At 40.7% G+C, this 26,431-nt stretch overlaps 2 protein-coding genes across 5 annotated transcripts in view; one reads left to right on the forward strand and one right to left on the reverse strand.

The window, feature by feature from the left end:
- LOC311053302 (ATP-binding cassette sub-family C member 4-like) overlaps nucleotides 1-13,950 on the forward strand; it is a 41,886-nt gene extending 27,936 nt beyond the window's left edge. Inside the window, exons 17-31 of the mRNA XM_084068763.1 lie at nucleotides 763-800; nucleotides 978-1,156; nucleotides 1,515-1,661; nucleotides 2,184-2,263; nucleotides 3,296-3,446; nucleotides 3,773-3,892; nucleotides 6,553-6,663; nucleotides 7,193-7,293; nucleotides 8,128-8,319; nucleotides 8,417-8,572; nucleotides 9,519-9,608; nucleotides 10,822-10,994; nucleotides 11,497-11,602; nucleotides 12,020-12,154; nucleotides 12,542-13,950. Coding sequence (XP_083924889.1) covers nucleotides 763-800; nucleotides 978-1,156; nucleotides 1,515-1,661; nucleotides 2,184-2,263; nucleotides 3,296-3,446; nucleotides 3,773-3,892; nucleotides 6,553-6,663; nucleotides 7,193-7,293; nucleotides 8,128-8,319; nucleotides 8,417-8,572; nucleotides 9,519-9,608; nucleotides 10,822-10,994; nucleotides 11,497-11,602; nucleotides 12,020-12,154; nucleotides 12,542-12,631 — 1,869 coding nt within the window. The 3' untranslated portion in view covers nucleotides 12,632-13,950. The remainder of the gene's footprint in view (nucleotides 1-762; nucleotides 801-977; nucleotides 1,157-1,514; nucleotides 1,662-2,183; nucleotides 2,264-3,295; nucleotides 3,447-3,772; nucleotides 3,893-6,552; nucleotides 6,664-7,192; nucleotides 7,294-8,127; nucleotides 8,320-8,416; nucleotides 8,573-9,518; nucleotides 9,609-10,821; nucleotides 10,995-11,496; nucleotides 11,603-12,019; nucleotides 12,155-12,541) is intronic.
- A 5,517-nt stretch (nucleotides 13,951-19,467) lies between these two features.
- Nucleotides 19,468-26,216, reverse strand: LOC311063392 (uncharacterized protein). Of its 4 annotated transcripts, none has more exons than XR_014602583.1 (10): nucleotides 26,129-26,216; nucleotides 24,621-24,679; nucleotides 24,282-24,426; nucleotides 23,916-24,064; nucleotides 23,461-23,548; nucleotides 22,998-23,114; nucleotides 22,217-22,359; nucleotides 21,649-21,803; nucleotides 21,255-21,347; nucleotides 19,468-20,843 (listed from the first exon to the last, which is right to left on the reverse strand). XR_014602583.1 is itself a non-coding variant. In XM_084082814.1 (10 exons), the coding sequence occupies exons 4-8, from the start codon at nucleotides 23,868-23,870 to the stop codon at nucleotides 21,793-21,795; spliced, it is 342 nt and encodes a 113-aa protein (XP_083938940.1). In that variant the 5' UTR covers nucleotides 23,871-24,064; nucleotides 24,282-24,426; nucleotides 24,621-24,679; nucleotides 26,129-26,216; the 3' UTR covers nucleotides 19,468-20,843; nucleotides 21,255-21,347; nucleotides 21,649-21,792. The 4 variants fall into 4 exon arrangements, 1 of the variants encoding a protein (XP_083938940.1); XR_014602585.1 differs by having other exon boundaries at nucleotides 23,868-24,064; XM_084082814.1 differs by having other exon boundaries at nucleotides 22,237-22,359; nucleotides 23,868-24,064.
- Nucleotides 26,217-26,431: the final 215 nt, after the last annotated feature.

Here is a 26,431-nt window from a genome sequence, read left to right on the forward strand (position 1 = left end):
GCTTTATTGTTAAATTGGTTGTAACTGTAACTGTATTCTTGCTCTGTAAAGCACTTTGCGCTGCATTTCATGTCATGAAAGGTGCTATACAAATAAAGTTTATTATTATTATTATTATCTTCGGGAATAGCAGGGCATTTTCTTTTACTTTTTGAAAACTTTTATTTTAGGCTATGACGTCCTTCATGAATGACTCTCCCAACTTGGTGTGTTAGAGTTCGGAATGGATGACTGCATCCGTGTTTCAGATCCTCTTCCGCATCCATGCTTCTTCCTCTTTCTTCCCTGTCCTCCTCAAAATGCCTGACCCAGACTCATTGCTGCGCTGCACCTATAATACATTTGACTAGTTTCATATTTTTTACCATTGACCATTTAGCCTCGGTCCCAGCCTCACTTATCTGCGAAAAGAAGAGCCTGGTCACGACCTAAAGCAGCGAGTGTCTAGGAAGTGCTGAGTGGGTAGGATTTCCGTCGTACGCGTTTCCCCCGGAAACGATATTTTTTTTACCAATCACAACACTTGTTTCATTCACAGAGAATGTTAACAGATTTGTAAAGCATCAACGTCATTTCCTTGGGCGGTACTTCCGTCAAATGCAACCGTTTCCGGTTCTTCACTTCCTAGACAACCAACATCCCAGGTCTTGCCCAGCGTGTTGCCCATTTAGCAATATGAAGAAATAGTATCTTAACCTGTTCAGGGTCAAAGGCTTATATGTTTACATGCTAGTTTCTTTTTTGTTTTTGTTTTTTATGTAGACATCCTTCATTCTTCAGGACTGGTGGCTTGCTTACTGGTAAGGAAGAACATTCTATTCTATTCTATTTTTTTAAAGAATAACTGTCTCGGTGTCTCCCCATGGGTGCAATGTGCTTTTTATCAGCATAAGCATTAAGTCTGTTTATTGTTATTTGCCTTCAGTATTGACGTGTGTCTTTTTCCTCTGTACCTTGACCTTTTTTTGTCCCAATAGGGCTGGAGAGCAAGAGAAGCTTGATGCTCAAATTGTTAACAACACCTTGACACGGAGTAACCACGACAACATCACCACCACCTTGACACGGAGTAACCACGACAACATCACCTTGACACAGAGTAACCACAACGTCACCAAAGAGCTGAACCTGGATTTCTATCTGGGCATTTATGCAGGTGAGGAATTGAATATTGTAACATGACAGCTTATTCAATTCAATTAAACTGTATTGTCATTGTGCAATGCACAATTGCAGCTGCAATGTAAAGTGGCAATAGTTTTTCAGATGTGAAAACTTAAACAGCTTTATCCAATCCAAACTCCTTCTATACTTTGTCGTACAGTGGTGTTGTGCAGCTAAAATAGCTGAGCTACAAGCTTGTAGGGCTGCATTTTTTTTTACATTATTTGCCTTTAATGACATACCCAAAATTGGATGGGAATTTTAAAGTGGTTAATGTAATGGCTGCATGTAATGTTCCTGTACTTCAGATGTTTACACAGAATGCTCTACCGGTCTGGTTTGTCCTTCAGGTCTAACTATAGCCACCTTGATCTTTGGCTTCGTGAGGAGTTTGTTGTTGTTCGACATCCTGGTGAAAAGTGCACAGGCGCTTCACAATCGCATGTTCAATTGCATACTCCGTACACCTGTCCGCTTCTTTGATGTCAATCCAGTAGGTAAGCAAAAGTCTCAGCATCCCTTCTACTACTGTGTATATGTAGAAATGCACACATTTCTGTGTCCTTTTATGCCCATATATGGAGATCCCTGATGTCATAAATATGATGTCGTAGTACTGACATCATAGACTGGCCTCTGACAACGGGTACAATGGGTATAAGGGGTACTCTGACAATGGTATTGGGTACAACGGGTATGCATAACCGAAGGGGAATGCATTCCCAACGGGCATCGCCCAAGTAAAATTAAAGTGAAATATTTAAAAAGAAAAACAAACCTACTGGGAGCATGCACAAGACATTTGGCATTGATTAGTCCTGTAGTATGCAACACTAGCCCTGAACACACACACACACACACACACACACACACACACACACACACACACACACACACACACACACACACACACACACACACACACACACACACACACACACACACACACACACCTAGAAGCCATGCAGTAAGGTCAAAGTATTTATGTTTTAGTAATTCTTTCTTGTGTTGTGTTCCAGGAAGAGTTCTTAACAGGTTCTCCAAGGACATTGGTCTGTTGGATGCCAACCTACCTTGGACCTTTGTGGACTTCATTCAGGTAAGGATATATCTCCATCTAGTGGCCCAGACAATAACAACAGCCTCAGTGCACATTCAATCATCCTTTTATTTAACCAGGTACAATTCTTATTGAGATTAAAATCTCTTTTCCAAGAGTGACCTGGCCAAGTGAGCAGCACTGTTACAACAATAACATATGAATGAAAGATACAAACAAATTAAAACAACTATCACACACTCATAATATCCAGTTAAAATGCAAAACAGGGTCAAGAACTGAAATGGTTAAGGTACATAACCAGGTGTAGCAGCTGACAATTTAAAAGCAATCACACGCAAATAGAACTAATCTCCTGACCTTTTTCAAATAGATTTAAATTCCCCCAAAACTAAAGCGCTTTTGTCTGTTAAGGGCATAATAATCTTTGACTGCCAGAAATAAAACATAGTTTGCTAAGCCACTGCCAGTGATTTTTCGTTTTCCGTACCTTTTCAACTAGTCACAGAATATTTATCTCAGTGTGATCGATCCCCCGATCGTTGCTAAACACAGAGGGTTTCTCTCTGCTTCCGCGGAAAAAAATAAATTCATCGCAAACCCCCTGTTCGCTTGTTATACAGGGAGGCGAGAAAAAGGCGTTTTTCCTAATCGAATAACAAGTGAGTGGTGGAGAAAATCTTGCGACTACGTGATCTCCTGGATCTGTGTGACTGAGAATTAAATGGTCACTCATACATTACATTCATACATCTTATGCATATAGATGTCCCTGTCCAGATACAATATGTTCCCTGAGTAGAGCTTATACATGTAGATGTCCCAGTCCAGATACAATATGTTCCCTGAGTAGAGCTTCACACACACACACACACACACACACACACACACACACACACACACACACACACACACACACACACACACACACACACACACACACACACACACACACACACACACACACACACACAAAGAAAAAAAAGAAAACATAAGACGAAAAATGGAGATACAAGATTTGTACCCGACAGCGACAAAAATGTAAACATTGATAGTTTTGTCCTTGGGTAGGTCTTCCTGCAGATCATGGGGGTGGTCATTGTGTCTGCGTCGGTCATCCCCTGGATCCTCATTCCTGTATTGCCTCTACTCGGTCTCTTCCTCTGGATCCGCCGTTACTTCCTGAAGACGTCCAGAGATGTCAAGCGTCTTGAGTCGACCAGTGAGTGTCAAAGGCTGCAATTTGTCTGAATAGAATGGAATAGAATGAACAATGAACAATGTGGACAAGTCATTTTCCAGTAATCCTGATGGAGTTCAATCCAGACGTTTAGTTGATTAGCACAATGTATATAAAATAGAAACAAGTTAATGTGCAAGAAGAGGAAGAAGCCAATAGGCTTATACAATGCTTTCCTTAATAGAAGAGATCATCAAATATCCAGCAGGGCAATAAAGAAAAAGAAAACACAAAACCTACATGGAAAACATTTAGTTTTTCTCGTTGTGTCTCAACCGCACTTTGTGTCTCCTGTCCCACCGCTGCAGCTCGGAGTCCTGTCTTCTCCCACCTGTCTTCGTCTCTACAGGGTCTGTGGACCATCAGAGCCTTCAGAGCTGAGGAGAGGTTCCAGAAAACCTTTGACGCCCATCAGGACCTGCACTCGGGTACGTCCACAACTCCTTCCCCTGCTTTTTACACATTCTATTTAAGAGTTTAATTTAAAAATCACACCCTGTGTGAAGGAAGCGGTGCCTTTGGGGCGGGGCTTAACTCATTTCAGTTCGTCCCTATTGGTCGTCTCAGTCCACTTACCAAATTTGTACTTGGTATCATGCTGCAAACTGGAATAATGGCTGTTTAAAGCCCAGCCAATGGGCAGACAGAGGGGGCGGGGCTTAAGTAATTACAGTTCGTCCCTATTGGTGGTTTTAGTGCATGTACAAATTTGTACTCCGTAGCATGCTGCGAACTTGAGTTATGGCTGTTTAAAGGCCAGCCAATGGGAAGACAGAGGGGGCGGGGCTTCAGCAATTCATGCTCGTCCCTATTGGTGGTCTAAGTCCACATACCAAATTTGGACTTGGTGGCATGCTGCAAACTGGAGTTATAGCTGTTTAAAATCCCGTGCTCATACCGTGCTCATACGGGCGGACGGACATAACATACGCTGGGGCGGGGCTTCAGCAATTCATGCTCGTCCCTATTGGTGGTCTAAGTCCACATACCAAATGTGGACTTGGTGGCATGCTCCAAACTGGAGTTATAGCTGTTTAAAATCCCGTGCTCACCCCGTGCTCATACGGGCGGACGGACATAACATACGCTGGGGGTCCCTGGACCCCTCTTTGATAACTTCAGCAATTCATGCTCGTCCCTATTGGTGGTCTAAGTCCACATACCAAATTTGGACTTGGTGGCATGCTGCACACTGGAGTTATAGCTGTTTAAAATCCCGTGCTCATACGGACGGACGGACGGACAGACGGACGGACATACGGACAAAGTCAAGTGTAGAGCGGTTGGCACCGCTAAAAATGGTCTCATTTGTCACACGTGTGTCTTTGTAAATGGACCAGGACATGCCTGATAAATGTTGTCATCACAGAAGCTGTATATTGTGATTCAGGATTTCCATGTTAGAGATATATTTAATATCCATCAATCCTTTTTAAACTTAAAGCTTGAAATGAAGGCTGATACACACCATAAAAGTTGATGACAGGTGAGTAGGACAAAGGGAGGTCCACACGTTCGCAAAAAGATATTTGATACCAGTTGTAGGTATCAAAGAAAAAGGTCCCACTGAAAACTTGCACATTTTTTGTATTAATAAGTCTAAAATATAAAAGTGCCCTCCTCAGAGCGCAGATCCAGGTTGCCTACCCAGGGCCCACAAAGTTTGGAAGGCAGTCATAGCCAATTGAAATGGAACCTGTAAAATCTAACTGAGACATCTTGATCACATGACTTCAAAGATAATATGTACCCATTTGTGTGAGTTTTGGACAATTGTAGGAGTAATAGCAAAAAGTGTGTTTTGAAGAAAACGCAAAATTGTTGAAAATGTTGTCTGGCACAAATAACCTATGTGAGGAGTTAAGTCATGATCCGGATTGTAGGCCTACGGTTTAAGAGATATAGGCCAAAACGTGAAACAAGCTTTTAAAGGGCCACCATGAGACGAATTTGGAAGGAGTGGTGCGACGGTTCTTCCTTCCTTCATGATTTTCTGCAAAACTGGCCCCTCCCTCAAACATTTTAAGCCAACCGTAGCCAATCAGTGAAAAAGCAGACGGATACATCAGGATCACGTAACCACTAAGATCATGAGTACTGATTGACAACGCAAAATCGTGGAAAATCTGGTCGGGCGAAAATGGGCATGGCCTATGTGTGCCATGATCCAAGGAATCCAGAGGAAAAGTAATTGTGATTGTACACCCTACGGTTCAAGAGTTATAGGCCAAAATGTGAATTGGTCTGTTATAGCGCCACCATGAGGCGATTTAAAACATTTTTGGAAAAGGTTATTCTTTGGCCTTCTGGGAGTGTGCGTGCAGTTTCACGCCTATCGGTCCAACGGCGGCGCAGATTAACTGTTCAGACAGACAGACACGCTCAAACACAATCCTCCGCCTTCGGACTGTTGGAGCCTCCTGGCGGGGATAATAAGGATTTTGGATATCATAATGTGGCTTAAGTTGTGTCTTTTCCTGTTTTTAACCCTTTAAGACCTGAAGCCGATTCTACATGTCTCCTAAATCCCAACAGTATTCTGAAAAACGTATGTTTCTATATCGGTGGTGCTCAAACTTTTTCATGTCAAGGACCCCCAAAATGATATGTATTTGGCCACGGACCCCCATCAAAATATTTTGTTCCAGGGACCCCCCAGAAGCAAAGATTTGAGTTAAAAATATTCACTTTAAAAATATATATATTCAAAAATGTGCACACATTTTCACGATTTTTCAAAAATAGCAGATCTACAACTACATCTGCTATTTTTGAATAGCCAAAGTGTAAAATAAAGCTTTTTAGCTCAAATCTAAAAATGACACAGTTCCAGGTCTTAATGGGTTAAAGGCTGCATTACAGTAAAGGGGTGTAATGTTCTGAACTTACCAGTTCTAGCTTTTCTATTATATGACTTTATCCACTTAGTTATTCTATGAGCATTACTACGATTTCATGGTGTAAATGTTATGTAAAAGCACCAATAGTCACCCCCACAATATCGTCACAATGTCCATATTGAGGTATTGGGTATATTTCATTTTGCCCTATAGCTGTGTAATGATGATCCTTGATGTCTTGTTTATAGAGGCGTGGTTCCTGTTTCTGACCACATCTCGCTGGTTTGCAATGCGGCTCGACGCCATCTGCTCCATCTTTGTTACCATCACGGCTTTCGGCGCCCTGCTGCTCAAAGACCGTAAGGAGACATGCATTTGTTTGTTTGTTTATTCATTGGTGGATCAATGTTTCCATCTTCAATGCTAATTTTTGTATTTTATTTAGAAACATACAGTATCTGGAGAAGGATAATGAACAAACATTACATTTTAATATAAATATAAAGCAAGCAGCATTTACAGGGCCAAGCACAACTGTGGGAACTGTTCTCCGTTAAATGTAGTGGACTGTGTTTGTGACAAGGCAAAGAAAGTGGGTTGAAGGACATTGTGCAGGAAGTAAGTACAAAGCAGGGTGACTGTATGTGAGCAATTTAGTACTAGAAGTGGTTTTCCTGGCTTCAGTAAGTTTAGAATCACATGTTTGATATAGGAAAAAAACTAATGATTGTTTTTACCATTTGCAGTTCAAGCACCTTTGTTTTTCCTTCATGCAAATATCTTCAACACAGAGCAGCAGCAGTTTTAAAAATACAATTTGCGTGACTTTGATGTATATATTACGTAGTGTATTTAAAGTGCCTTGATGCTTTCTCTTGGTTGAATTAGAGTTGGAGGCTGGAGCAGTGGGCCTGGCACTGTCTTATTCCATCACACTCATGGGCATGTTCCAGTGGGGGGTCCGGCAGAGTGCAGAGGTGGAGAACATGGTAAGATGCACCCTAGGTCCTGGGTTCGAATGGGGCTTGGGGCCCTGAGTTTCATGACCCCTCGAACCTGTATTTATAACCTTAATTTGGGCTGAACATCAAGGGCACAACACAAACACCAAGGGAAACATTTTGATACATGTCACTGCAGTAAAATTCTGATGATGGAAAAAACTAGCGTCTGGCTGACGCAACTGTGGTTTGATTCCAGAGTCTGGGAAGTCTTCTTTGATCTAGTGTGTTACACAGATTATGAAGTGGCTGTGTCCTCAGTAAACCATACACAATTATCTCTATCCCTAACGGGGATGTAGATAATTAATTGGCAGACAAGAGTTGTTTTGCCGTTCAAGTATGAGGACCAGTCAAAACACAAGACATATCCCTCTGGAGCACTTATGTTGACATGAGTGGAAGCCCTTAGGGGGGGATTAATCCTGTAAGAATTTATCTCTAATATGTTGGAATGCTAAACTTAATTTAACCCACAATTCACTGCATGTCTGGCTATGCATTCTGGTCGTTGTTACAGTTGTTACAGCTTTCAGTATGACAGATAACATTTAACTGTTACATTTAACCTAGTGGGTACTATTACGAGACACTTGAAAGAAAAGAAAAGATAAACCACACATGAGTCAGTTATGGTTGTGCATCGTGTCGCACACCGAAAATAAAACATTACAGTACATGCTCACAAGCTTGTCGATCTGCCTTTTTTTGTGCGTGGCACTGGCATACAACTAAGTATAACTGAGCCAGTATAGTAGATTGATGTGGGTTGTGGAGGTGGAGTCAAGTTGAGTTGCTGGTCATTAAATCCTGTCTCTGCAGATGACGTCAGTGGAGAGAGTGGTGGAGTACACAGAGCTGGAGAGTGAAGCACCCTGGGAAACCAACAAGCGTCCTCCTCCCGAGTGGCCCAGCCAAGGCCTGGTGACCTTTGACCGGGTCAGTTTTTCCTACAGCACCGACGGCCCCCTGGTCCTGAAAAACATGAAGGCCATGTTCAGACCCAGAGAAAAAGTACGACACCTCAACCTCAATAAACAGCAGATATGTGGTGTGTTTGAACACCTGAACTGAGTCAGACATGGATTCTCTGCTCCCTCTTGTTGGTCAGGTTGGCATCGTGGGAAGGACGGGTGCTGGGAAAAGCTCCCTGGTGTCAGCCCTCTTCCGCCTGGCAGAGCCGCAGGGCAAGATCAACATCGATGGCATTCTCACCAGTGAGATCGGCCTCCACGACCTGCGCCAGAAGATGTCCATAATCCCTCAAGTATGCTGAAGTTAATCTCCGACCATGTTTTTATCAATGGTGAATTGGCAAAATCGAGAAACTGGTCTGAAATTTCATGCGAGTAGTTAGTCTTATTGGTCACCTTATTTTAAAAACAGGGTCCCCACGGTCATGAAATTCCTGGAAATATTTTGAAATAAAAAGAAAAAAAAATCCAGTACTGGAAAAGGTTTGAAATTGATCAAACATCATCAAAGGTCCTGGAATTTATCAAGGGTCCTGGAAAAATATTTGGCTATGCATTGTTTTTGGCTATTGATTTTGTTAAAACAAAACATTTTCATAAACATGAATAATATTACACGAAATATGTAACATAAGTAGTTTTTCACCGAACGGGCTGTGTGACGGCAGCCTAATGTATGTCTCAAACTTTATTTTTGCTACACTGCCTATCTTTGGGCATTCTACATAGGAGTAAGAGACACATTATTGCGCCGAATGATTGTTATATAGGCCTGGAAATTGGGCTAAATATTCTGGAAAAGTTTTGGAAAAGTTTTGGAAATTCATTGCTAAAAATGTGTGGGGACCCTGTAAAAATAATTTCTTTAGTAGTAGATCAACTAATTTAACTATTGATCATACGACAAAGTATATAGTGGTTAAGCTTTACTTCAAATGCAGAATGCAACTAGAAGGTGGTCCCATGCACTAACTGTATAATAAGATGCTGCCTTATAAATAAGATATTAACCACGTACTTTATAAGCACAAATTACATTTAAGGTACAGGGAAATTTGCACCATGCCTTTGAGCTATGTAAATCTGTCAGTCATGGAGATAGGGTTGAAATAGAGTGGAATAATCCTTTAATTTACTTAATTGATCCGTTCCTTTTTTTATCTTACTGATAAAGCACATGTGTACAAATGCATACAACAAAGTGTACTAGTGTGTACATTCTCACTGACTGCTCTCCAGGATCCTGTACTGTTTACTGGGACCATGAGGAAGAACTTGGACCCTTTCAACCAGCACTCTGATGAAGACCTGTGGAATGCTCTCAAAGAGGCCAGTTACACACACGCACGCGCGCGCACACGCGCGCACGCACGCACGCACGCACGCACGCACACGCGCACGCGCACACGCACACGCACACGCACACGCACACACACACACACACACACACACACACACACACACACACACACACACACACACACACACACACACACACACACACACACGAACACGAACACGAACACACGAACACGAACACGAACACACAAACACAAACACAAACACAAACACAAACACACACGAACACAGAGAGAGAATGACTTTTTCAACCAGGGGGCAGTCAGATGATCTGACATGGACAAAGAACAACTTTCACTAAGGAATGTTGGGTTATTTCATGTATCGGTCCTCAACTCAATGATAAATAGGGGTTCCAGTGTGAACAAATACTAAGAATTTGCCCTCAGGGGTTTAAGTAAGTCCCATTTTACTCAGATAATATTAAGGGAACTAAGTTCCTTTTAGCAATCAAATGAATGGCAATGGCTCAATTTATATTGATAGGGGCATAAATACTCAGACATTTGAACGCATTGGACAGTATGTGTGAGTGCTGCTCATCTACTGTAAATGTCTCAGAGACAAGGAGGGTCTTCTTCTTAACAGCCACTGTAGACTTAGGCTGATATTTATTTATTAAATACTCAGGATTTATGCTTAGGTAAGGGGGATGGATAAAAGGTTTGTTGCAGTGAAAAGGAAAAACCTAAGCTTAAAGGAGTTGTTCACCAAAAAATTACTTATTTTCTATCAATTACACACCCCATGGAGGCTTGAATTCATGGAGATTTTTAGAGTTTTAGTCTTTGTCGCATTCCTAAACCAATAATTTGATGACCGGGTCATCAGTCAATAGGAGACTCAAATTACTGGCTTAGGAATGCGACAAAAATAAAAAAATCGCCATGATTTCAAGGCTTCATGGGGTGTGTAATTTATAGACAATAAGATTTTTTTGGGGTGAACTACTCCTTTAATGCTGTGTTCACACTAGCGGCGGCAAAACAACAGGCTACAAGTAGTTTCCAATGGAAGCTCCTGTAGCAACATGAAGCTGCAAACTGACAGACAACACTTTTCGCTGCTTGATGGGCATGACGTGCTACAAAAATGTTTCACTGCTAGTGTGAACGCAGCTTAACACTCAAGGTTTTTCATGCAGCCAGACTCACATTTGCATTGTGTTGTCTCCCCATCTCAGGTTCAGTTGAAGTCTGTGGTGGAGGAACTGCCTGGTAAGATGGAGACTGTTCTGGCCGAGTCAGGCTCCAACTTCAGCGTCGGTCAGAGGCAGCTGGTGTGTTTAGCCAGAGCCGTACTGAGGAAGAACCGCATCCTCATCATTGACGAGGCCACGGCCAACGTGGACCCCAGGTACCGCTAACTTAAACATGCACACATACGCATGCCATCTAGCCCCATGGTTGTCAGACGTTTTCATGTGAAGGACCCCCAAATGGATATCTATTTTGTTGCCTATTTTGTAACCCCCATAAGAGAAGACTTTTGTTGTTAAAATTGTCGAACATTGTCACATTTTTTTCAAATTCTTTAAAAATGTTTGGAACATAGTAGATCTACAAGCTCACAACATGCACCACAACACGTTGTGAGTGTGTTGTTCCGCGATGCGTTGTGAGATATTTTTGAATATCCCAAGTGTAAAATAGGGTTAAAGTGGCTAAACTGTTTTTGATGCTTTATTTACAAATTTAGCTGGGGACCCCCTGGAACCACCTCAAGAACCTCTGGGGGTCCCTGGACCCCACTTTGAGAACCGCTATTGTTATTAGCCAACCAGGCGGCTGGTCTTTTCCTTCAGTCGATGCCATGTTTCCTGAAAGTGTGTGTTCTGTGCTGTCCTCCAACCCTGCAGGACAGATGAACTGATCCAGAAAACCATACGAGACAAGTTCAGCGAATGCACCGTGCTCACCATCGCTCACCGCCTCAACACAATCATAGACAGCGATCGAATCCTGGTGAGATCCTCTTCTCCACAGCAGCGGGGGAATAACATTTCACTTTTGCTATTAATCTATCTGTGCCAGTATTTCCACTACAGATGAATGTTGAAATGTTTAAAATAGACACTCTGCACAATGAGAAGGCAGAGATGAGAATAACCTCAGTTTTTTTAAACCCCTTCTTGATTTGGCTTTCTTCTTGCCAGGACATGTCTGTCCTCTCTGTGTCGGGAAGGGCAGAATTCAGCGTCCACGTTGGGTGAAACCGAATAGTTCATTGAGATAAAGCACCACATAGTTGTGCCTATGTCTCTCCTACCGGTCATCGCTAATAACTTTGCATTTTATAATCGCCGTGCAACTAGGATTTCATTTCAACACTCGCTGTTTTCTTTAGGAGGAGGATAACCGCCTTTGACACTTTGTCCCCAGGTGCTGGACGCGGGACAGATCGACGCCTACGATGAGCCCTACGTCCTGCTCCAAGATCCGGACGGTATCTTCTACAAGATGGTTCAGCAGACAGGCAAGCAGGAAGCAGCAGCTCTGATGGAAGCAGCCAAACAGGTGAGATAACTCCAAGCCAGTGCCAACGCATGCTCTACTTCTATGCTGTTTGGACCTGTGGTGATGCTTTGTATCATATACTTGAAAAATACCGAAAGGGTTGAAACTTCGTATTATCTGCTGTTTGTTTAAATAAACCTTGGAGCATAAAAGTGAGTTGCGAGCCCTATTTTTGTTTCGATGCTTTTTATCAGTTCACCCCCTGTGCATATAGCGAGGCTCACGCTATCACATGCATGTGCGAACACACGCAGACATTGTTTCTGCAATAATTTACATTGTGCAAATGTAATTATCCTTTTTTTACATTTGAACAATTATTTGTATATGAAATGTGTTGTACTGAAGCTCAAGCAGACCTGACAATTGATCATATCTCATTTTCAGGCTTACAACAGCAGATCCCGACCCAGTACAGCTAATGGACATTTAACAACAGCTGAAGGCAACCTGGTAATCTTCGAGACAGCCTTGTAACCAGTGGCTGACAGACTCTTTTCCACAAAAATGCTCCAAAGAAGAGTTTTTGCCTTTTGACATTGTGTGCCAAATCCACACGGATGGCAGTGCCTTCAATATTATTGCCTCGATACTCTTTGATTCACTCCACATGATCAGGAGAGAGCAGAGGACAGGATCTATTCTCAAGATCTGGCCTTTGATGTGGCCCCTAATGGCAGGGCCGAATGTTTGTACATACATGCTGTCATTTCTGACAATCTAAGTGAGTTTGGATAGGTCTTTTTGTAAGACGTAGTGTTGAATTGTTAACACTAACTAGTTTATTTTTTCTATTTATTTTCCATGTTTTATATTTATCCTGCCGGCAAACGTTGAAGATCCAGTCATTGTACAGGAGAAATAGTACTGGAGAGCTGACAGTTGATTGTTAAGTGCCTTGACCAAGTGACTTATTATGTTCCTTTGCAAGCTATACAATACTGAAATTAATCTTCAATCCAATGCAAAGCTGCATAATGCCTTATTTCATGTTATTTGTGTTAATATAGTATAATCTATATTTGTTGTTTGTATCACGATTAATCCAGAACTACTACACATCCCTGATTTGTTACAGACAAAGCTGGCATTGCCCTGCTTTGTTTTGTTGGTTCTTGTGTTTTTTTTTTGTTTTTTGGGGCTGTTTGGAAATTATGTGCCATTCATTTGGGCATTGTTGCACATAAGGTTACCAAATATTTTCTGTTGGCCCAATCTGTTGTACTGTCTTGTGTGAATGAATGAGTTGACTTGGATTTTGTCTGTTCCCAGACGTTTCGGAACGTTGTAAAAGGGAGATTTTGCTGCTCGGATTAGCATTGTTTTGTGTTCTCACTGACACTGCCAATGAAAGGCCGTATTTCTTGGATTTTGTAGGAGCAGGGAAGAAGTTCGAGGCATGAGGAATGGAGGCAAGGTGGCTGACTGAAATCAGCCTGTGCCCCCAGAGGTGTTTACTTGAATCAAATGCATTTCTGTTGAGTCAGTCCTTTTTCACTGCCCCAGCTCCTTACAGGATGCCTGGGCTGAAGGATGCAGCAACAGTCCAGGCATCCTGTCAGTGGCTGGAGAGCTGCTTGAGATCTCAAATTTAGCTTTCTGTTCAGTGTTCAGATGTTTTAAGATTCTTTTTGCATACATGCAAAATCTTTTTTTTTTTTTTCAACCAAGATTATTTTATTGTTGTATTTTATCACTTATGTGTAAAATGCCTTATTATTTTCCTGCTGTTGTAACAGCAGATGTGTACATTTTTGTTCAGTACACTGTTATATAAATGCCAGTGGCTATAGTAATTTATGTGTGGTGTTTGTGTGTGTATAATGAATGAATGAAAAAGACATAATGTACATGTATGCAGATTTAACCCATCCCTTTGCGGGGCTACTCTTGTCACATAGTTGCATGCCAGGATTGGGCCTCCAAACCAGTGTCATCAACTTCCATTTTGTATCTTTGATGTGATGTGATGCGATATGTTGTGTTCTTACCATGGTGCTGACCATGGTGCTGATTATGGTTCTGACCGGTGTGCTGACCTGTGATGGCAGACCCCTGAACAGTTTTTTTTGCCAAGTTTGGTGCTGATCGGAGCAATGGTGTATCTGGCATGTTACGTTTGTGACGTCCACCATCGACCCACCCTCTTGGCAATTTTAATGTAGGATAATAATGAATAGTGAGGAGAAGAATTGGTGTGCTCGCAGCTGCTGCTCCTCGACGAGTGTTACATTATTATTCATTTTCTAGCCAAAAGAGGTGACAGGCATTTTGCCTAGGCACATAATTACTAAACATGACCAGTAGGTGTCGTCATATGCTTCAGTAATTTAAGTAGGGCAGAATCATGCAATGAAGTCACAGGAGCGGGAGCCACTCAGTTACTGGTCCATGCCAGGCCCTCTAATGAAAAAACCTTATGGTACACATGCAAAGGTATTTTAAATATGTTAGATTACACGTTTCAGTATATAATATAATAGGACATTTATATCATGACATGTCTCTTACCTGTATTTCCTTTACATTAATTAATTGACACATTTAGACAGGCTACACCATCCCAACATAACCAGGCACGGCCTTTATCTTTATTTATCTCCTCCACATCATCAGCCATTTGAGGAGCTACCAGTGCATGCTAGTGGCACCCAGCAGAAAAAAATGCATACCGTGGAGAGCTACACTACAAAATTGTATGGATACATTTTTACACTTTAAGCAACGAGGTCTACCTCTTCTTAGACGTTGTATAGACGTCATACGGACTTTTTAGTGGCAACCAGACTATTGTTCTCCACCTACTTTATTAGTGTGGTTGCCCGAATGGGCAACCAGACTATTGTAGTCTACCGACTTTATTATTCCGGTAGATAAACTTTTTTCATATTCGCTACTCCTCCCACAGTTTATTTTTCCGAATTTCGTGCCATATGTCATAATGACCGGCTTCACCGGGAATAGACTGCTTGTACCTTGCTAAGAGATTGGTTGCATAGTTTTATTGATATTGATTTATTAGTGCATTAAATTTCCCCATCCACTTTAATGAAAAAGTGAAAAAACTCAAATTCAAGTATTACAGAAACTGTAAGAGCTAGAGTTACCAGATTTGGAGGGGAGGTTCATAGTTTATTGCCAAATTATTGAAACAAATATTACACCATTCGGCCTCATGGTGGCGCTATAACAGCCCACTTTACCTTTTGGCCTATAACTCTTGAACCGTAGGTCGTAAAATAAACATATTTTTTTCCCTAGATTCCTTGGGTCATTACGCAACTTTCAATATAGGCCACGCCCATTTGCGTCTGGATAGATTTTTTTATATTGATTTATTAGTGCATTAAATTTCCCCATCCACTTTAATGGGAAAACTAGACGCGTCGCAATTCAGGGCAATTGCAAAGTGTGGTTGCGCTGACGCGAGTCGCGGGTCGCTGCCGCCGGGACTCGAGGAATACGCTGGGAGGAATACCTTCGGAGGCTGCGCCAATTACTTTGTCACGTAACTCCTGAGATCACTTGCGTTTCATTTTGAGAGGATTGATCCCCCCAAAATAAGGTTTTTGCATCAAACGGTTACATTTTGAGCATTTGTGGCGCCCCCTATGGATCAAAGTGGAAATGCTTTTGGGGATTTGTTGAGTAAACCACCCTTGACATGTGATTCAAATTTGGGATTGACTGGATGTTTCGTTCAGGATTTCTGGCCTTTTTTGTAAAATGGGCCCCTTCCGCTAACTTTGGAAGCCATTTACGGACGAACGGTAAGGACTATCAAAATGTGTACCGAAATTTGGACAAAATATGTGGGAGGAGGAGCTAAAAGTGTGTTTTGCAGAAAATTCAAAATGGCGGAAAATCTATGCTGACGCAAATGGGCGTGGTCTATATAAGGAGTTGCGTCATGACCCAAGGAATCCAGGGAAAAAGAAATTTAGATTTTACGACCTACGGTTCATGAGTTATAGGCCAAAACGTAAAGTGGGCTGTTATAGCGCCACCATGTGGCCGACTGGTGTGATTCTTTTTTAAAATAATTTTGCAATAAATTATGAACCTCCCCTCCAAGCCTTGTAACTGTAGCCCTTACGGTTTCCGAGAAAAAAAAATTGAATGGGAGTTTTTGCAATTCCCATTAAAGTATAGATTTTCCGCCATTTTGAATTTTCTTCAAAACACACTTTTAGCTCCTCCTCCCACATATTTTGTCCAAATCTCAAAAAATCGGTACACATTATCTCTGGACCCATGCAATAAACATCTCCAAGCCGAATTTTGATAGTCCTTACGGTTCGTCCTTAAATGGCTTTCAAAGTTAGCGGGAGGGCCCGTTTTACAAACAAGGCCAAAAATCACAAACGAAACCTCCAGTCAATCCCAAAATGTCAAGCGTGGTTTACTCAATGGACCCCCAAAAGCATTTCCATTTTGATCCATAGGGGGCGCCACAAATGCGCAAAATGTAACGGTTGATGCAAAAACATTATTTCGGGGTGGATCGATTGTCTCAAAATGAAACGCAAATGATCTCATGAGAGACGTGACAATGTAATTGGCGCAGCCTCCGACAGTATTCCTCCCAGCGTATTCCTCGAGTCCTGGCGGCCGCAGCCCGCGACCGGCGTCGGCGCAACCACACTTTGCAATTGCGATGAATTGCAACGCGTCTAGTTAGCATTGCATTTGTATTTAACTGTACTTTCTGTGCTTTTTTTGCAAACTGCTAAACAAAGTATTCAATAAATCAATCAAACCAAGGCGTCCGCCCAAAGATCTTTTAGGAGCATGCGCACGGCCATGCATCGATTAAGAACAACCCTTAAAGGGGCTACACCATGAATTTCATTTTTTTTTAGGTTTTTAGTATTTTTTGGGCTCCCCAGTGTCTCTTGTACCCAAAAAAATATTTTTTTTTAACATTCAGTCATTCATGCTCATTTCATGGATTTCCTGAATGGGCGTGTCTGAACAGGCCATTTCAGAATGGCAGGGCAAGTGATGTCACTTGCTCTGATTTTGCATTGATGATGGCCAGACAGAATTGCTCAGTAGCTCCCCCCTGCCCAATAGGACGTTTTGGTATTGCAGCTGAAAAAGCTTGGAATGACAGACAGTCAGATTGTGAGAAAAAATATCTGGATGTTTTTTAGGCTTACAACCTGTTTAAAACGTATTAGGGGGCAATATTTATATATAATATATATTTTTTAAATTCATGGTGTAGCCCCTTTAAAGGGCAAGACCACTGTGGTAGAGGTTTGGGTTGTGTAGTTGTTACCTTGCCATGATGGAACTCCAAAGGTGGACAAGATATGTGAAATAATTGTTCCAGTGATTAGAAATTGATAATTGAAAATATGCTCCCCATTGACTTACATAGTACTGTAAACAGCTCTCAAAGTCACTCTTTTAGCACGTAAACGAGCACAGCTTAGCACATAAGTGGATCCAGATCTTCAAATAGTACCCCCCACTTTCTTTTTCTTCTCTTGTACATATTTTCACTCTTCATACCAGTAACCTGTAAGCTGATTGTATGACATTCTGTATAGTAGTGTGTATATCTGTCTGTCTCTTATATGTCATCATGATTTGTGTGCATGGGGATCTCATCTTAAACAAGCTCAGTGCTTAATGAGTCTTCCAGTTTAGTAGACCTTGTATTGTGAATTTGTACTTCCATGTACTGTTGTTCTCATGTCCTACTAAATAAAGTACATCAATCAATCAATCAATCAAAATCAGCAGGAAGTTGACTTTATTTATTTTTTTAACAGTACTGGGTTTTGTGATGTTTGTATATTTATTTTTAAAGCCATCTCAGGAATGCTCCCCCCTTTTTATTCTATGTTGGATCAGAACCTTACATACCAGACCTGCTCGAGTGATCTCCTGACACTCAAGGTTCCTTTTGCGCAGACAGAGTTAGGCAAGACAGCATTTTATGTCAGTGCTCCATCTGCCTGGAATGAGCTCCAGAGGTCCTTGAAAATCAAATCACTTCAATCCTTATAGGTTATTTCAGGGAAATGGTTTCCAATATTTTTGTTCAGAATTGTAACTGCTTTATTTAATTATTTAATTTTGGTATATCTGTTCTAGTTCTCTCCTTTAGTTTTTTGAGTGCTTCTGTATTCTGATTCATTATTCATATTTTTTATGTTGCTGTATGTGAAATGAATGTCCATTCCTGTTGATTACTGTTCTGTATCTCGGCTACTTTGAAAATGATGGCCTGCCCCTCAACTGTACTCCAAGCTGAAATAAAGGCGATGATGATGATGATGATATAGGTGTCTATATTGTAAAAGAAATTCCAACAATATAAAGTGCAATTCCAATTGGTATTAATGAAGGGGGGAAATAATTGACCTAAATAACGTTTAAGTTGTACTATCCACAAGTTTCCTAGGGCGTTGTGGGCATCACTTCCTGTCGATTTGATCCAATCAAATCTATGAGAAGGATTTGTGTTTAAAACTTTAAAATAATGATCTGTTATCTATGGAGTTTGAACACAGGACCTTTGGACATGTAGAGACTAGAGAGCATCTAAACACAGTGAGCTATTATTGTGCTTGCTGTGTGTCTAAAGTCAAATAGATTAATCACACACACAAAAAAGCCTATAGAAGCTTCCCAGATAGCAAAATATGGGTGAATCAACGTTGAAAAATAGGCGGCCATAACGGTTGAATCAACGTTCGATCTCAACGTTGAAACTGTACTGAAATCGCAACCCTAATCTTTGTTGATTCAACGTTTGTGTTTCAACCACTAACTAACACTATATCAACGTTGATTCAACCATCATCCAAATGGTATTCTGCACGCTGATTTTATGTTGAATCAACGTTATGAATCAATATTGATTCAACCATCATCTAAATGGTATTCTGCATGCTGATTTTAGTTGATTTTATGTTGAATCAACGTTATGAATCAATATTGATTCAACCATCATCTAAATGGTAATCTGCATGCACATTTTAGTTGATTTAATGTTGAATCAACATTAGGAATCAACATTGATTCAACCATCATCTAAATGGTAATCTGCATGCACATTTTAGTTGATTTTATGTTGAATCAACATCTGGAATCGAACACTGATTTAATTTATAAATTGATTATACTGAATCATGTTAGGAATCAATATTGATCCTGATCATCCAACAACCTAATGGTAATCTGCATGTACATTTTAAATTATGTGTATGCTGATATACTGTAAGGCTACATCTTGTTCAAAATTACCTTACATTTCCCAAAATGTGAAAATATAAAAATAAAGACAGACAATATGATTTGAATCTTCACATTTATTGAACCAAGGCATTTAGACCTGCTTTGAACTGCTTTAAGCATTGTTTTTATGATTTAACAGATGAAATATATAACATATAGAAGATTGTAGATCTGCTATTTATGAAAGAAATCGTGAAAATGTCTGCAAGCATTTGGATATTTTGTAAGTGAATATATGCCACATGAGCACTTTACACCTATATAAAAATGCTATTTGAAAATAATTGATCTGCAAGTTTAAATTACAAACCAAACCACCATTATTTACAAGCGATTCCACAAAAACAATACCCAACATGGCTTATAATGACCAAACGTGTACTAACTTTGCAGACTAAACCAACGGTCTGACAAAACACACTGACAAGTGCTCTAGTAATACAAATGGCGTAATTAATAAAGCCTAACGGGCCATCCACACCAAGCACTATATGTACACATTTTTAATTTATTTTATAGAATTTAGAGTAGCCAATGATTGTGAACCTCTTTTCGTCCACAAAGTCATTATGCTAATTAATTCCTCACACATTTCTGTGTTGCTACTGCAATTGTAGCCTAGTAGCCCCTCCATCCTTCTCCTCCTGTTCAACACAACTAAAGACGAACAGTATCTGTGTTGATGATGACAATATGAGTGATTTGCTGGAACTCTGGAAGACATGAGCAACTGCCCACTGAAATGATCATGTCTGCACTGTATTTAAACTAAATAATTCTACAACGATAGGATTGACAAAAGTGATATGCTTAGTGTGGACAGCCCCATTACAGTTTGAAAGAGTACATTATTTAACACATGAACAAGTGAACACTTGTCAATTTCAAAAAAGTGCCTTACTTTTACTTAATGGTATTACATTCAAAGTCTTAATAATTTGCAGCTCTAAAGTACTTAAAATGAATAAAAGTGGCTTCATTTAGAACTCCTATCACTTTACAACATTTTCTCATGCATGAGAAAAATAAAATGCATGCATTTTAGTCTACTGTCACAAAGGAGGGCTGAGGACAACCTGCCTACCAGTTATCCACTATACAATCTTTCTAAAATGACAGGAGGTTTTTAAGACTTTGCAGTTTGGGGGGTAGTTTTTTCCTTTCCCAAGCCAAGCATCACTCTTTGAATAAAGTTCAATATGTTCTTCATATCATTAGGGTACTTCAAATTGAGTGCATACGTCAGGCTAGACAGCAGGCACGGTGCTTGAGGGAGGTTATGGAAATTATCCATCACAATACCTCCTTCAAGGATGATGGCTGTTGACACTGGCTGAAGGTCGACACCATCTGAGGGAGGTGAATCTTCACTGCTCACAGTCAGCAATCCGACCGATACCTCTGACCAGGCGTCTTCACTTTCGCTGTCACAATCCTGTACAGAACCAAACAAAAACAACATTACAACAGGGAAATGTAGACACTTCACACACATCTGCATTGAGAAGTTTTATCAACATTGGTTGGCCTACTGTTTTTGACAGTATATTACTCATGGTAATCAGCACAGTAAAATATGTATCTGAAAACATTTTAGGCTAGAAATAAGCAACTTGGTAACAAACATTCTGCATAGTGGCCATCTCTCTCTCCCTTGAGCAACGTGTGAGTGCAGGCTACAAACACTTACACTGCACACCATGTGAGTGAGATTCCACCGTGCTATAGCCTGAAGGGATTGAACCTTCTGATTGGTTTGCAAGGCCGTTTCAGACTGAAACTTCAAAATAAAATTAACGAAAATGTAATTTCACTGGACCTTTAAGGTGTAACTATGAGAACTTACCAAGACAGTGGTGTAGAAACTGCTGTGGTCATCTCCAAGCAGAAGAAGGAGGCCTCGGAGAACAAGCCTACCCAGCGCGGTCACGTCGGGTTTCTACAAGTGGATAATGAACAAATAAAGTTCAAGATCTGACCATCACAAGTTACAGTACAGTTACAGCATGAAACACCACAATATATGTTTGATGAACAGTTGCAGAGAACAGTTGCTGATTGGAGATGTGATTTAAAAATAGTACAATCCACAGCATTTAGTTATCAACAACGATCAATAGTTAGCAATACTTTAACACTATGTAATACTGCCGGGAAGCATAAGTACTATTTGGGGTAATAGGTTGTACATAAACTTAGTCATGATAATTACAAATATAAGAAGCATGTTGTAGACTTACCCATCAATTTGCTGCACAATTCCGGATAATTTATCTCTAATGGCACCTTTCTTGGACTTTAAGATAGTGACCAATTGTGGTGTATAGCGATCCAGAGCATCAAAGAAGTCTGTCTCTAGGTGTGTGGTGGCGATCCTGTTAAACTCAGCATAAGCCTACAACACAGCAAACCACAGAACAAAATACAGTGACTAAATACATTTGAAAAAGTGTGTAAATTAGGAAAACATTTGGTTAATTGTCATACAAATAATTATGATCAACAATGTAACCGTTTTGGCATTAAACATTGGACGAATTACATTTCGGTTCCGACTTTTAGGCTTTGTAAACAAAAAAGAAATGACTGACAATGACCGGGGCCAATAATACCATTATGTACTATGGCCAGAACAGGCCAGGCATTTAAAAATGTTGAAAAATAGTGAGAGTAGCCGACCTACATGTTCACAACACATCACTTTGCGAGATGTTGCGAGCTTGTAGATCTGCTATTTTCACTATTCTTCAATAGATAAATGTATATACAGATGAACGCTTTTTCTCATAACTGTGATCAGACAATTACCTATATTAAAATTGGCTTACAGGAGATCCCCCATGCCACGCTCATGTCACCATGAGTCAGCCATAACAGGGCAGGGGTCTTCAACAGGGGGTCTGGGACTCCTAGGGGGTCTTCAGAGTTGCTACAGGGGGTCGGCCAAATCTCTGTGATAAGATCATTGTTTCTTTATACAAACCACTTGAACAATAGCATCCCTATTCTACGGACAACTTTAGCCGAAAATGGCCGATCTACAAGCTCACAACGCCTCGCAGCGCGAGGCGTTGCGAGCTTGTAGATCGGCTATTTTCGGCAAAGAGGGGAAAAAGAGCAGACCAAGTACAGAGTGAAAGTTTACTAAGTATTGACGGTTTAAGTCGTTAAATGTCTGACAATACACATTAACATGAATCCAACATCTATGAAAAGCTTTAATCTGCAACACAATTTTATGTAATATATAGTGGGGGTCCCTTCTTCATCTCTTTCTCAGTTAGGGGGTCCTTGGCCTGAAAAGGTTGAAGACCCCTGATATAAGGAGTTCCAAATGCAGCTACGCCCAATTATGGAGTGTCTAACCTCAATGTGTCATCATGGAATCAGCAAACAAATTAGTCAGCTCCATATATACACCTCTTGTGTAATGGTCTCCATCACCTTACATCCTGGGTTCCAAACTGCATACAGCACCAGACATTCCTCTAAAGCATATTTTCATATGTCGCCCTGATAGTTCAATTGGACAGTTAATTCCCAACTAAACTTATGTTGCTCTGTTATTCGTGGGTAAAAAGGTGCTAACCTGTTCCCGGATGTCCTTGTAGACAGATGAAGATGGGCACAGTGCGTGTTGGCAGGAAGGTAGCTGAGGGGATTCTGGTCAGGGCCCAGGCTGACTCAAACTGCATGTGTTGTGCACCTATACAAACACAGAGGAGTGATTTTACACCAATGTCACATGGTCAGAATACAAGTTTTATCTGAACACCAAGTGCTCAGTCACAGGCTGACCCGGTCAGAGAATGCTTTTCATGTCAGCTGATAGAAAACCACCCAGATATCATTATGTGAAACCCCAAAGTTGTGCCGAGGGTAACCGCCTTGGGGTCTAAGCGCTCTGCCCTTCAGAATCTCTATGACCAGAGGACAGTGAAGAAAGCAGGAAAGAATCCAAGAGACCCAACTCATAACCTCAGCACCTGCTAAGAAACATAGTTACAGTTCATTATTGTTTATTTAACCATTATGTTAAATGAAACCCCCACCTGAAGTGTGCAGTTCTTCCTCTTGAGGAATCCCACAAATCAAATTCTCCACACCAGGTGGAGAGATTAGGAGATCGAAGGATTGGGTCTACACAGAAGAGAACATAACATTATATAAACAATTGTAAAATGAGAAAATTAAAATAAAATCACTTATGAGTCTACTTATAAGAGTGTATGCAAGCAGTAGGGTATTGTAGATAAGCTCTTTGATAAACACACCATTGTGTGACAACAGTTTGAGAAAAAAAGGAGTGGACCAAGTAGAACCCTGTGGACTCCTGTCTACAAAGTATATATTGTAGGGTCTAGGTGGTTAAACATAAACTTGTAGTGCATTGCAGAGTATCAGTCAAATAGAGTATCATTCAAATAGGCAAAACTGCAATAGCAAAATAATGTATTACCATGCCAGGATTGTCTACAAGCCTAGGGAACTATACGCCAATATTTACGGTAGGCCTTTAGTTCCATTGCTGCGAATCCACTTGTCTCCATGTAGAGATGTTTGATTCATGTAGTCCTCAACCTGGGACACTGGACACCTATTGACCTTCATCCATTCAACCATTTCAATAAGTTTTTCCAGGAGGCACATCAGATTCTGTTGAATGATAAGTACAGATTCATTATAGCTGATTTCAAGTATTTGAGGTTCTGGCCTACTTGGAGTGTGTGAAAAGTCGCCAATCGGTCCAGCGGTGCCTGAGACTAGTTTTTAGAAGATGATGGACAGAAGAGTCATGGGACCGCAAATATAATCCCTTGCATCTGTCCAATCTAGCCTGGTGGGGATAATTAACATTGGTTATTAGTATTACCTGGTGTACTAGGGACGGTCTGTTCCTCTGGTTCTTGGTGGTGTGGTCGTTTCAGCCTTCTCATGCGCTTCCTGGTGTTCCTCAATCGCTCCTCCAGGAAGTCTGTAGCAGGTTTTTTTCCCCGGCCAGGTGTGTACCAAGCTGCCTGTAAAAGAGACAATTAGGTTCAGCTTAAATTTGCCTGGCGTAAACCATGAAGATGGTTACATGGGATTTTAAGGAGCAATCCAAAAATGTGCGTGTGACTGTGCACTAGGAAAAACTTTGAGCACATTTCTTTTAGGTGTGTGTGTGTGTATGGAGTGTTCTCCTTTTTGTGTTGATTGATTGATGACTTACATAGCCACTGCCAACTGTAGTACCATCCAAATTAAGGCAAGGGCTTTCTTGGTGACGGCCTGTTAAATAGATGGTAGAAGTTTGTCAAAGAACGATGAAATGAGACAGTAATCATTGTTACAAATATATGACGATTCAAATCCCTGAATTGAACACTGAATGGTTATGCGCTTTTTAAGTGCATTCGATTCTGTGTCATTTTTAGATTTGACCTAAAAAGCATTATTTTACACTTTGGCTACTCAAAAACAGCAGATATACAAGCTCATAGCGTGGCACCGAGTGCTGCGCTACGAGCTTGTAGATCTGTTATTTTAGAAAAATCTTGGAAATGTGTGCAAATCTTTGAATTTTTAACGAACATTTGTAACTCAAATCTTTGTTTCTGGGGGTCCCTAGAACAAAATATTTTGAGATGAGGGTCTGTGGCCAAATACATATACATTTTGGGGTCCTTGACATGAAAAAGTTTGAGAACCACTGACATAATAACACAAGTTAAAAACAAATAAATTTAGAAGACATTTTGTAGAATCGGCCTCAGGTCTTAATGGGTTAATTGAAGGTGTGTGATAACCAGTTCTTCTGATGAACTTGGCAAAGTGTTTCACAATGCATACTGATTAATGAACTCATGTTATACAAATGAAATCAGTGGTTCTCAAACATGTTCATGTCAAGGACCCCCTAATTAGTATGTACTTGGCTAAGGACTCAAGATTTACAAAAGTGTTTCAAAAATATTCCACAAATGTTGTTTACACTGTTTTTTAATAGCTGATCTACACCCTCACAACGCATCACCATGCACTGTGAGCTTGTGGATCTGCCATTTTCAAATAGGCAATTTATAGGGTTTAAGTGGTTAAACTGAGTTTCATGCTATATAATCTCATTTAGCTGGGAACCACATGGAAACCCCCCAATGACCCCTGAGGGTCCCTGGAGCCCACTTTGATGATAAACATTACCTGCTTTTGTTAGCTACTGTCTGCAAAACAAAAGGCCAAGGATGTTACAATTTGAATCGGGAGGGTCTAAGTATCCGTACCTCCTGTATTGTTCAATAAAAGTAATTTTAATCCGATCGGTGGCCATTTTCTCCGAGTTTTCTGTATGCTTTAAACTACGCGACCGTCGGTTGGGAGGTGTATTACATTATACACATGCATTACAACTATGAGAAAATGGCCACCGATCGGATTAAAATATCTTTTATTCAACAATACGGAAGATGCGGGTACTTAGACACACCCGATTAAAATTGTAACATTCGTGGCCGTGGGGTAAGCACTTTATAGTTGAAGTATGAATATTTATGTTGATGTACGGGTTGAAAGTGCAAAAAACAGGTTGAAATTCCGGCTATGAGGCTCGTGAAAGGACGAGCGTCGTGTGAACCATGGCTAAAACTCGGTCGTGCACGGTTACATGAACGTGTTAGTTCATGTAACCGTGTACGACCGTGTTTGGATAACATTTTAATTCCATAAACTAATTAAACTTACCTGTTATCTAGTACAGTAAACACGAAAGCACCCCGGTTTGAAAAAGAAATCTCTCAGCCAACAGCCGTTTCCTCTACCTTCCGGTGTGATTTCAAAACTAACAAGCTCCGCCTTCAGTGTTGCCATATCCGCTTATTATAAGCGACTTTGGGCTTCTTTTTCTGTGAAGTTTTTTGGGCTTGCTTCCTTAATGTCGTTTAAACCAGTGGTGGTTCTCAAACATTTTCATGTCAAGGACCCCCAGATTAATATGTAGGCTATTATCCAATCAACGGACCCCCATCTGAACACATGTTATGCCAG

The sequence above is a fragment of the Gymnoscopelus microlampas genome (genome assembly GCF_963454915.1).
Source record: "Gymnoscopelus microlampas genome assembly, chromosome: 1".
Lineage (NCBI taxonomy): Eukaryota > Metazoa > Chordata > Actinopteri > Myctophiformes > Myctophidae > Gymnoscopelus > Gymnoscopelus microlampas.

Excerpts from the sequence above, each read along its gene's own strand:
- LOC311063392 (XM_084082814.1), bottom strand. Across the intron at positions 23,115-23,460 it reads GGAAGAACTGCACACTTCAG|GTGCACAACACATGCAGTTT; the intron begins GTGGGGGTTTCA and ends GTGTTTGTATAG. Across the intron at positions 22,360-22,997 it reads ACAAGGACATCCGGGAACAG|AGATTTGGCCGACCCCCTGT; the intron begins GTTAGCACCTTT and ends ATCTTATCACAG.